At 32.1% G+C, this 12,265-nt stretch overlaps 2 protein-coding genes across 2 annotated transcripts; both read right to left on the minus strand.

Annotated features, from left to right (window-relative positions):
* Positions 1 to 5,126: 5,126 nt before the first annotated feature.
* On the minus strand, positions 5,127 to 5,920 carry LOC125066605 (histidine-rich glycoprotein-like). Its single transcript, XM_047674737.1, has one exon. The coding sequence runs from the start codon at positions 5,901 to 5,903 to the stop codon at positions 5,127 to 5,129; it is 777 nt and encodes a 258-aa protein (XP_047530693.1). The 5' UTR covers positions 5,904 to 5,920.
* Positions 5,921 to 9,403: 3,483 nt separating this feature from the next.
* LOC125066596 (histidine-rich glycoprotein-like) lies at positions 9,404 to 10,144 on the minus strand. The gene has a single exon (XM_047674728.1). It carries the CDS (start codon positions 10,142 to 10,144, stop codon positions 9,404 to 9,406), a length of 741 nt encoding a protein of 246 aa, XP_047530684.1.
* Between the last annotated feature and the right edge of the window lie 2,121 nt (positions 10,145 to 12,265).

A 12,265-nucleotide genomic window follows, 5' to 3' on the forward strand; every position in this document is an offset into this window, starting at 1 on the left:
TCTTCCATCGCGTACGCTGCAGAAATAATAAAAGTTACACAAAAATAATCTATGGCTAAACTCATGTCTCAAGTCCTCTTTAGCATATAATATCAAGTTTCTAAGAATAAGTCACAGTGTACACATTTTTTTTTAAATCTTCATTAACAACGAATTACTAGCGAAGGTTTTTAATACCCATATGGTGTTAATTTATAAATAAATATGTTTATTATCTTAAATATAGAACATATTTGTCGCAATATATAATAATAATAATTTATCTCAATATCTTAGAAGTTGCTGTAAAATAAAAACTCTCGACAAAAATAATTATCGCGGTGGTCAGCGATGCGCTGTAAGGGCCAGCTAACACCGCAGACTCAGTTAACGGAGCGGAGGGTGTCGACGTCATTATATATTTTTGGTACCGATTTTTTTGTCATCATTATTTTCTCTAATATTCTTCAAGCTTAGATATCAGATAATGTGTTTTGAACCGGAGCTTTCTTCTCAAATAAAAATCATTTATATATCGATCTAATAAAAATGCGGAACTAAATTCAAATATATGACAAATGTGAGTTACAATAAGAATAAAATGTAAGAAACTGGATTAGTTATTTATATACATTAAGTATTGTTTGATCAACCAAAGTGGTATTAATAATAAATAAATATAAAATGATGTAGTATGATTAAACGGAGTCAGTGAGATAACATTGTAACATATCATTGAAGATTAAAAATGTATTTATTTCTGTATTTTAGAGTCGCAAAAATTCAACAATATTTAACTGGTTTTAGATGACCATGATAGTCAAATATTGCGTCCATTCAATATCCAAGCGTTGAATTTGATTTTAATCAAAAATTAAGAATGGCAACATTGGCTTATCCGACTAAATTACAAAAAGTTATGTTTGGTTTGAAGTTTTGATGAGTTGTACTCTTTCCTCGAGTAAATATTTATGAGGTATTATATTGTTTTTTGTTAAATAATTACCAATACGTTTTCATAAGATTTAGTTTGTTTCTTAATATTTAGTACTGCAATAAAGTTTTTTTTAATGAGCATATATAACACATTTAAAATGACAACTACTCTGTGGTTGGAGTTGACATTTAGAACATTCGACCACGAAAACCGCAGTATCAACTGTGTAATTTTTGGTATCTACAAATAAATTAGAAAAAACATAGAATGAGCGCCTAACTACTCAATTGATAAACAGATAGCTTTCTCCCTGATACCTTTGTTTATACTGACTTATCTTTATTATAAACATTATTTAGAATATTACATGGGACCAAATTCAAAAGAGTTAAAATAGTTAACAGTTTCTACTAAATTGTTTATTTTGATCTCTGTTATCTACTATAAAATATATTTTATTTTACCCGGACGGAGTCGGACGGGCAGCTAGTAAAGGGATTAAATGATTAATGATATAAGCTAGACTATAGAGCTCGACACACATTACTTCTAGAATGTTAGAATCAAGAACTTACATATTTCCTTTAAATGATTGGTTTTCCTATATTTATTTAATATCACCAAGGAGTTCGTTAAATTTAATTTAAATATAATTGTTCAAAATATGATATGTTAAATAATTACACTAACTATTATTCGAGTCATTGACTAAATGATATTTGGTTCATATTGGTAATATTCAGACTAAAGATATGCCGGGTGGATAACTAATTACCAAACAATTAAATCATCACAAAGTTTCGATAATTGGACTAGTTACACGAGATACATCGGAAAGTTAGTTAGCCTTTAGGATACTCAGCGATGTAATCTATCAATAAGTTAATCTATTGTTTTAAACGTAACATTGTCAAATTAAATAAACTATTACGCGTATCTATTAATCGTTGTTACCACAGATTCTAAATGTTAATTCTTATGAGGAAAAAAGAAATTTATTGGTTTTTTTTCCTCTTTGTTTATTCTTCTTTTTTTAAAAAGGTTCTTATTTGTGTACATTAAATATAACTAGATATTTTCTACATAATATAAATGTACTCGTATATATTCATGGTATTATTTAGTACTTAGGCATTACTTATAAGATTTAATTTACTTACAAGATTTTTTAAGATTCTCATAACTAAATGATGCATTTTTTTTTTGGTGACCGTCAAAAATAAATTACGAAATTTTATTAAAAATGCGTTTAGTTTATCGTAAAAATTAATTATTAACTTTATTACTGTCGAGGTCGGTCGAGCCCGTAAATGTCAGCTCGAATTTTGTAAGCACATAAAAATTTCAGTGGAGCTAGCCTGGATTTAAGCCACAATCATCGGTTAAGATGCACGCATTCCAACCACTGGGCCATATCAGTCAATCATAGATTCTCCATTAAATATTCCTGTTTATAAAGCTGGATCCTATCACCAGCTGGTGTAAAGCTGTGTCACCCAAAAAATTCAAATACGGTTCTGTAAAAATATTTCTGTCAAGATTCAAAATATACTACTACCTTACGATAATATTTTCCAAAATAATCTCGTAAGCTAATAAGATCTAACACTTCGTTCTTAAATCTCTCCTTCAGATTTTCGTTCACAACATCGAATCTGTGAAAAAGTTTTGTACAAACTTTGAAGTCGTTAAGAGTTCTGGCTCAATTTCTGTTTAGTTATGTAGGTATCTTAATGGTCTATTGATTCCTGAATGTACAAGTCATTGTAATCTCACTATCGCAAAATATCTACTTGTAACTCTAATAACAAAATATGTATCTCACGAGTGTCGCAAAAAATTGTGCAATAACTGTTTCACAATGAACATTGTTCTCGAATATTCAGGAAATTACATTTAATTAATATTAAAATGAAATACAATCCAAACAATTATAAGAAAAATCGTCAAATTAAAATACTCATTATGATGAAAGGTAAATTCCAGCAGCTACCATATTCCAAAAATAACATCCGGGTAACCTGCTATATATGATGGGAATGTATCAACTCTTTCATATTTCACGCTGCTCCAAAGCGATACACGATAACATCCGAATACTGGAAATTGAGATTGATTAAACAAGCACATGAAAAAAGTATTTCTAGTCCGGATTTGAACTCGTTGCTTGAATGATGTATAGGGTCATAATGCATTTATATATGATATTTATTTTAAAAAAATAATGTTTAAAGACAAATAAATAAGTTAAACATAATTATTCAACATCATTAAGCATGCGATTATCATTGAATTATTTAATAAAAGTCCAGAGTTTTTTTTCATGACTGGAACATACTAAGCGATTATGCAATTAGCGAATACATGTCCCATGGCTTTAAATCACATTAGCTTCAAAAGACGAAGGATTTAATGTGACACTAGATGAAGCCATAAATCTAGTGCGAGGTGTGTGACATCGCTAAGCCTCATACTCGCTCATTAATTAGTGCAAAGCTTTATCAACAGCACGGATCTTACCAATATTTGAACGTGATAAAAAAACCTTTCGTCGACCAAGGACGATTAATTGACTGTTTTTTAAAGTATATCACATCACATTTAGTACAATTTTCATAAAAAAATTGTATTTGAATAATTAACCTCGTCTCCACCTCGTCTCGTCGTCTTAGTCTTTTTTGAACTAAACGTAAAAACGTTATCGTCTTCGTATCACCGCCAAATAGTGATACTGACTATTGATCCGGTTTGAAAGGTGAGTAAGCCAGTGCTTACCAACCAAACAGTTTTGGTGGCGGCCTAACGATGGAAGCGATGGTAAGTTCAAGCTTCAATAATGCAATGGTTTATGGGCTGCCTAGCGATGTAAAAAGTCGCAGGATCGATCCTGACCCCTTGGACTATTGTTGTCCCCACTCCTAAAACAAGTGATAAGCTTAAAGAAGGTGTAAAAGAAAGTTCAAAAGTGAATTAAAAACAAAAGATAAGACCTGCAGGAAAAAAAAGAAATTCATATAGTTCTAATGCTCATCCTTCAAGTATTGGCATATTTGGTATTTTAAATATTTTACAGTTTGTTTTAGTTACCTTTACAGATCCATGAATAAGTTTCTTGGATCACAGTACATTGAAGATAAAAACAAATGTTTAACGATTAACACTAATTTAACGCACATTTAGAAACTTCTGCGTTTTCTTGACCCTTATTTGTGGCCTCTTTCGACTCCCTCAAAATTTAACCACTTTCAAAATAAATTAAATTACAAACCTTGACCTAGTGTCTTAAAAAAACAAATATAGTATTTGTAATGCAAAAAAAAGCTGTTAATAATAGGTAAATATTTGTAATATTATATGAGTTCGTTATCCCATTTATTTGGGATCGGCGAAGTGTTGCCTTTTATCTGATGCCGAAGCGTTTACCACAAGAACTTCATTCATTCGACTCTTCGACAACCCAGGTTACGTCTCTATTGTATTCTACGAATATACGATCTATTATATTCTAAGAAATACGGTGTACATAGTACGTAAACTATCATATCTAACAATATACTAATAATTTATTTAAATACCAGTGACAACTATTTCATTTATATACTTATTATCGTTTTAAATGAATGATCTGTGAGAGAACTATTTATTTGGTATCGAAGCATTTATACCAACCGCTTTCAGCGATTGCTTTTTGTAATTAGTTTTTGCTCAACCTTATCTTAACAACACAAGAACTAATTTAATGCAATAAACTAGGATATTGCACTTGAAAATAAAACAATTAGCCGTTGCATTGAATTTAGTTTGGGTCGGAGTCAATTTTAAATTATTATTCATAGTTTTAATTAGATTTGCGCAATGTTTTTTTTTTATGTCAATGGAAGGTAAAGAATAATTCAAATTCAGAAATGATTGTTTAACGAACTCTTCTATCATTTTAAATACATAAAAGATAACATAATAACAATAAAATAATATCACAAGTGGGTATTTAAATACATTTTTATATATTTATTTTTTAAATACTTAATATTAATGTAACATTTATTCCTAACAAAGGTACAAAAACATGAACTTTTGATATGATTCAATTTTTTTAATAAACTTACTATTAATAATAAATAAATAGCTAGCCAGACAATGGGCAAGTAAGATCATTATCCAAGTCAATTGAAGCTGATTTAAGTGTAACTTTCTGAAAACCTCATTATATTTAATGACCTTTTTTATAACCATGTTTCTTGTGATGTTCATGTCCACCTTTCTTGGCATGGTCGTGATGATGATGATGGTGTTCATCGTGACCACCGGAAGTCTTGTGTCCTTTGTGCTCATGATGATGTCCACCCTTCTCATGATGACCCTTTTCGCCGTGTTCATGTTCATGATGCCCGCCGTGATGGTGACCTTTCTTGAAATGCCCGCCTTTTTTGTGACCATGTTCTTCGTGATAGCCTCCATGTTTCTCCTCGTGGCCAGAATCACCGTCCTCATCAAAGAAGTGTTTATCTTTCTTAAACTCATCAAGTTTGTGTATTTCGTGGTGTCCCTTTGTCGAATGTCCTTTATTATAATGTCCTTTTTCCTCGTATTTATGCCCTTTTTCTCCCTTAGCCCCTTTGTGATGCTCGTCATAATGACCATCCTCGTGATGATGTTCTTTTTTATGACCACCATGATCATCGTACTCACCTTTGTGGTGTTCCTTATCATGGTGACCTTTTTTTCCTTCTTCATGATGATGATGACCTTTATAGCCTTTATGACCTTTTTCTCCATGTTCATCATGGTGATGTGCATGATGACTTTTTCCTCCGCCCTTTTTAAATTCATGATTTTTGCTTTGTTCCTTTTTATGTTCCGTCGCCGCATCTGCTTGATCAGCTAATTCTTCTTTCTCCTGAAGCTGCTCATTTTTTTTCGAAGGAATTCGACGCGCTTCTGCGACGACAACGATCACAATTAAACCTAACAAAAATACTAGCCTCATGCTGAGATTTTATTGAGAGGGCCTCGTGCTGTTCACTTATTATTTAAAATTGGCGATATTATTGATAGCGCAGCAGTTTTATATAAGGAATTGTGTAACCCTTGTCAAATGACGCGTCGCGAGACAATCTCAATGGTTTTGTTGCAAGAATACTAACCAATTCCTTGTGAGAAGCTTGTATACGACAAATATATAATTATAATATACAAATATTAATTTCATTATAATTTTATTAAGATATGATAACATTTTTAATATTTCCATAATTTTCCTTAAAAAACAATGGAATCATGAAATTTCACAAAAAATAACTTATGTTTAGTTCAATTTCGTTATTTTTAAATAAAAAAAAAGCACAAAGTTGTAACTTATTGTTAGACAATATTATTAAATACTTGAAAGTTACATTGTACACAAATTTACAAAGACCTTTATCTCCTCATTACTTAAGAAAGTTTTGACTTATCAATATGATTGTATTGCATTTCATCCACTGATGTGATATTGGATATAATAAACTATTTTTTTATATATGTTTCCAATATGAAAAAATTTAAAAAACAATTAAGTGTAATGTAACTTAATACATTATTTATAATATGTTATTATTTAATATAATTACAGTAAAACCGCTCGTTCTCAGCGATCTTATCAATCATAATTTTAATGTAAATACATACCACAATATTTAGAAAGTCTACAGTGTTATTTTTTTAATTCATTGTTAGTGGTATCTGTGTCAGGATCGAACATGTGACTTTTACATTGTTATAGGCTTGTAACTGAGCTTATGAGGTTTCTTTTACATTACATTAGCAGCCTGTAAATTCCCCACTGCTGGGCTAAGGCCTCTTCTCCCTTTGAGGAGAAGGTTTAGAGCATATTCCACCACGCTGCTCCAATGCGAGTTGGTACACCTGTGACAGAATTGCGTTGAAAATAAACACATGCAGGTTTAATTACGATGTTTCCCTTCACCGCCGAGCACGAGATGAATTATAAACACAAATTAAGCACATGAAAATTCAGTAATGCCTGCCTTAGTTTGAACCCGAAATCATCGGTTAAGATGTACGATATGATGTATGTAGTATTGTAATTTTTTTTATAAAATGGATTGACGAATTAGTAAATGGGTCAACTGATGGTAAGTGGTTACCACTGTGCACATTGTCACCGTAAGAGCTTTTAGCCATTCCTTATATCGCCAATGTACCACCAATCTTGGCAACTAAGATGTAATGTCCCTTGTGCCTGAAGTTACACTCAGACTTTGTTAGACTCACTCAAACTTCTTCCCGGAACTCAACAATATTAAGTACTGCAGCTTGAATATATGACTGGTGAATGGTACCAGCCAAGACGGGCTTAAACGCACTGTGTAACATAATATCACTCCTTTGTAACTTAGTTACCTACATGTATAAATAATTTAAAAGCCAATCAAACATAACACAACAGGACACACAATAGCCAGCTTATTAAAGCATGCTAGTAATTACGTTTTCGTTTATAATACAATAATTATAAAATTTTATTTGATTAAAATATGTAATGTCAATAATATAATTCATATTTTTTAATTTGGGAAATACACATAGTGATATGTCGAAAAAAAAATTGTTCCTTGGGTATTCTTGCATTGTTCTACTAATTTTAAATTAAATAAAAAAACTTAAATCACCAACCAATTCTACTATTTATCGTAATTAAATTTATTTATTTAATTAGATCGAACATTTTAATATGCACTTTTAGAGAAATAAAAATTTAAAGATGCATCTTGCCCCGTAAACTTACATGTTTAAATTAATCTAATGCTGAAAATTTGTAAAGTTACCGTTGGTTCAAAATTTTCAATTTCACCGAGAAGGATTGGCGAGAAACTCAGTTGTCCATTTTTATTCGGATTATTGTAGCAAAATTCACCGTTTCTAATTGGAATAATAAAAGAGTACGTATTACAGTTTTCAAACTGTAGACTAACAATCTTGTAAATGTACGAACTACATGATATGAAATTTGACTTGCGAATAGTCTATAATTTACGTTTTTTATTTTGAAAAACTAGAAAATGTCACGTTAAGAAGGTTCGAAGTATGAGGTTTATTCAGTTTCGAGTTAATTCTGTCGAGGGAGAAATGTATGTGCCTCCGACTACTACTAACATTTCTCAATCAAGAAACTTAAGTTTGTTTGCTTCTTTTCTGTTTTATTAGCAGTCGGTTTGTTTTTATTATTTATTTTATATGTTACCCTTTTTAACCGTTTATTTATTGATAGTGAAGCCACCTATCTTTTTGAAGAATATTATAAGTTGTTTCAATCGGATTGGTACTATATTGTTTTAATTATAAATCAACTACAACTAAAGTATCATTGTTATAATATTTAATAAATGTAAATGAAAAAAAAATAACTTTTAAACCAAGCTCTTATTTAAATATATGTTAATGCAATATTTCAGGCAAAAATTTTGGTTACAACCGATTTTAAAATTTTACACACCCGCACACACACACGAATAGGTGTAATTAAAAAAACATAACAATATAGATGTAGATTTTCTTCATATTACCAAGTATTCCGGGGCAGATTTAGGAGATGGCTCAACAAAAATGGAAACAGGTACATCCACCGAGCCTCAATTAAATTGGACACAACAATTAATATTAAAACAAATCTAATTCGACGAATAAGCGAATTACATTTAACTGTATATAAATATCGTAAATACTATTATTAATCTACGTTTAATATATCTAACTAAAACAACAACGCAAAGAAGAAATACGTATTATTTAAAAAAAAACAGGGGCCTCCACTCCTATGTTGTCCCAGAGGCTTTCGACCTCTAAATTCGTCTCTGAATGTATTCCTATTATTTTTTAAATAATTGCATTTGTCATTGCGTTATTGTATTCCAATACTAACTGGATATTCTTAACCGTAAGTAAGGATCGGAAATTATTATTTGTACCGACTTCGAGTACAATGAAAGTAGCTTATTGAACGTAGATCTATTGAGAAATGTTATTAATTTCAGATTGAATGCAAGTGTTTTCTATAGGAAACGGTCGATCGCGAACTCTTGCCAAGGCTGATAAGTAGGCCGATCTCGGGCACTGGTCTACTTTCTCAATATTTTGGTTTACAGATCTCCGTCGGAAAATGCTGCAAGTGAACCGCGGTCAATAGTTTTATGTAACTTCATGTTGAAACGGAACGAGAATTGAAATTGTTTTGTTTACACTTCGTATTGCTTCGTATCGTTATAAAAACTATTCAGTTCTTGTACAGTGTTAAGACCAATTTAATATAAGGTTTTAATTTAAACGAAATATAATGTATAATATAAAAATTTATTAACAACAAAACATCACAGTCAACAAAATAAATTGCAATAAAACTTAACAAAAGGTAAGCTTAACTAAACAAACCTAGTTAATGGCTTTACTGGTTTTTTTTTACAAAAATCAGTAATTTGCATATAAAGTTTCTTATTTGTGTCCCTTCTTGTAACCCCAGTGCTTGTGGTCCTCATGACCGCCCTTCTTTCCATGGTTATGATGATGATGATGATGCTCATGATGACCATCTTCACCGTGATGACCCTTGTGATCGTGATGATGTCCTCCCTTCTCATGGTGACCTTTCTTGCCGTGCTCGTGATGATGGTGACCACCGTGCTTATGTCCTTTGTGGAAACCGCCGCCCTTCTTGTGTCCATGTTCTTCATGATGTCCACCATGGTGCTCGTGGTGTCCGCCGTCATGATGGTGATCGTGGAAGTGTTTTTCCTTTTTGAACTCATCATGCTTGTGTACACCATGATGACCCTTAGTTGAATGTCCCTTATGATAATGTCCTTCTTCATGGTGACCGTGACCCTTGTGTCCCTTTTCACCATGATGGTGCTCATGATGATGACCATCGTCATGATGATGGTGCTTCTTGTGTCCACCGTGCTCATCGTGATGACCTTTGTGTCCTTCGTGGTGGTGATGGCCCTTTTTGCCGTGTTCATGATGATGATGACCCTTGTAACCTTTGTGCCCCTTATCACCGTGATCATGATGGTGATGCTCATGATGCTCATGGCCTCCACCTTTGTCCCATTTTCCACCATGATGGCTGGCGGCTTCTTCTAAGTCAGTGTCGCGCTTTTCTCGTGACACTTCACGGCAGCTGACATAAGTCAGCGCCGCTAATACGACACCACATAAAATTAAACTTCTCATGTTTCCACTGTATCGCTAGAATGGAAACAAGTGACTGATAATTTGACCGATAGCAGTTAACATTTTATACTAAATAACTGCTTTAGTTTAAACTTGTGTAATGAGAAGTTCCAAGGCCTCAGCTTTATCACTGAGCCGGTGGTTGCGTCGCCGGTGCAGCTCTCTCCTGTTTACCAAGTATTGGTAAAAACTACTATTCTGATCGAATCGAATGGACATTACACTGATCTTAATTATAATATTGTTTACATTTTAATACAACAGTATTGCTCAAGCAAATATTTACATAAATTAAATACACTAAATCAGACAATAATATGGCTTAAATTTTTTATTCGTTACTCTTTCTAACTTAACAAGGTGCCCCAAGTTCCTTTTTTTTACTTAGCAACTACTCTGCCAGTGAACCCAGTATTATAAAATTACTTCTCCAACAAAAAAAAGTACTTAAAATTTTAATGTGACATGTGATACAAAACTTGATAACAAAATAAATACTGCGTGACAAAGGTCCTACATATATTTTATTTTTATGATATTGACCACATTGACACAGGTACAACAAAGGTCTATATATAACTTTTAGATCGAAGAACAAACATAAAAAATAATTTTACTGTCTTTCCGGTTAGTAAAGATGACATTTTTAAGGCTTTTCTCAACTATAATATACTGCCTAATTGGTTTAGTGTCTAGATATAAGCCCACAGATCCCGAGATTTTAGGTTCAAGACCGAGATCGGGCCGATATTGAGTTAGGTTTTTTTATCGAAAGTTTCTCAGTAACAGCTCGGAGTCTGGAATTTGAAAGTGTGTAAATTCCCATGCCAATAAAAACACGTAAAATCGTTTGTCCTGCGCTTGAAATCTTTCCGGTCGAATGTCATGTCTTATTGATGAAAACCGCATTCAAATCTGTTGCGTAGTTTAAAAGATGTAAGCGTACAGACGGCGAGAAGTGACTTTGATATATATTGTGTACAGATGATTAGTACTTTAATTATTATCTTTATAATGACAATTCATTAACAGACACGACTTCGTTTTAACTTTACACATATTAAACATAACATATACTAGACTTATAAATATTTAAATTATTAAGACCATTATAGTGTCTCCTTTCACTGAAATAGTGTGATTTATAAACATACACTTGTTATTTTATTTTTTTTGGCATGGTTTGGCGGACGAGCTTATAGACCGTGGATAGTAAGTAGTCATAACCTCCCATAGATAATGGCGCTCTAAGAAATATTACCCAACCAACCGCAACCAACCTTGGGAATGAGAAATAAGATGTTATGTCCCTTGTGCCTGTAGTTATAGTGGCTCAGTCAACCTTTAAACCGAAACACAACAATACTGAGTACTGTTGTTTGGCGGTAGAATATCTGATGAGTGTGTGGTACCTACCCAGACGGGCTTGCACAAAGCTCTACCATCAAGAAAAAGTTTTTAAATAACTTCAATGCCAGGCTATGAATTCAAATAAGCCAAGTAGCCAGGATCAAACATGTAAGCTTCGTGACCTTTAACGGCCCTTTCATATTGACTTGTTACAAAATAAAGATTTGCAATTACATATATTAAAATATCACGATATATCATATTTACGATATTTCATATATAATTTATATATAAAATCTATATTTTATTATAATAATTTTCATAATATTTACGCTCATTTCTTTTCTCATCGTGAGACTTTCTGCAATTAGTAGAAAATTTGCCAAAATAATTTTGAAAAATGTAATTTAGTCGTGTGATTTGCTCGCGTGGAAGTTGAATATATTTACAGATTAACTTAACACATTAAGTAAATTTAAGACCTCTTTATATACCTACCACATTGGAGTACATTTCACTTCTAAGGGTAGAATATCCAGAAACGCTTAAATAATTATTTTCTATTTTTAGTAGTATAGCATAAAAATAACATTTCATGCTTTTAACTTCAAAAATGACGGACTTACATACAAATTTTCAACCCTTTTTCACCATCTTAGGGGTAGATTATCCAGAAACGCTTAAAGACGTATCTACACTTAAAAGTAGAATTTCCAAAATTCCTTTCTCAATAAAACGATCCTAATCACCAAATATCATGGCCTTAACTTT

Source organism: Vanessa atalanta, chromosome 9, assembly GCF_905147765.1.
Source record: "Vanessa atalanta chromosome 9, ilVanAtal1.2, whole genome shotgun sequence".
NCBI classification, from domain to species: domain Eukaryota; kingdom Metazoa; phylum Arthropoda; class Insecta; order Lepidoptera; family Nymphalidae; genus Vanessa; species Vanessa atalanta.

Bases quoted from the DNA above. Each gene is read 5' to 3' on its own strand.
- LOC125066605 (XM_047674737.1), bottom strand. From the start codon at position 5,903: ATGAGGCTAGTATTTTTGTTAGGTTTAATTGTGATCGTTGTCGTCGCA.
- LOC125066596 (XM_047674728.1), bottom strand. From the start codon at position 10,144: ATGAGAAGTTTAATTTTATGTGGTGTCGTATTAGCGGCGCTGACTTAT.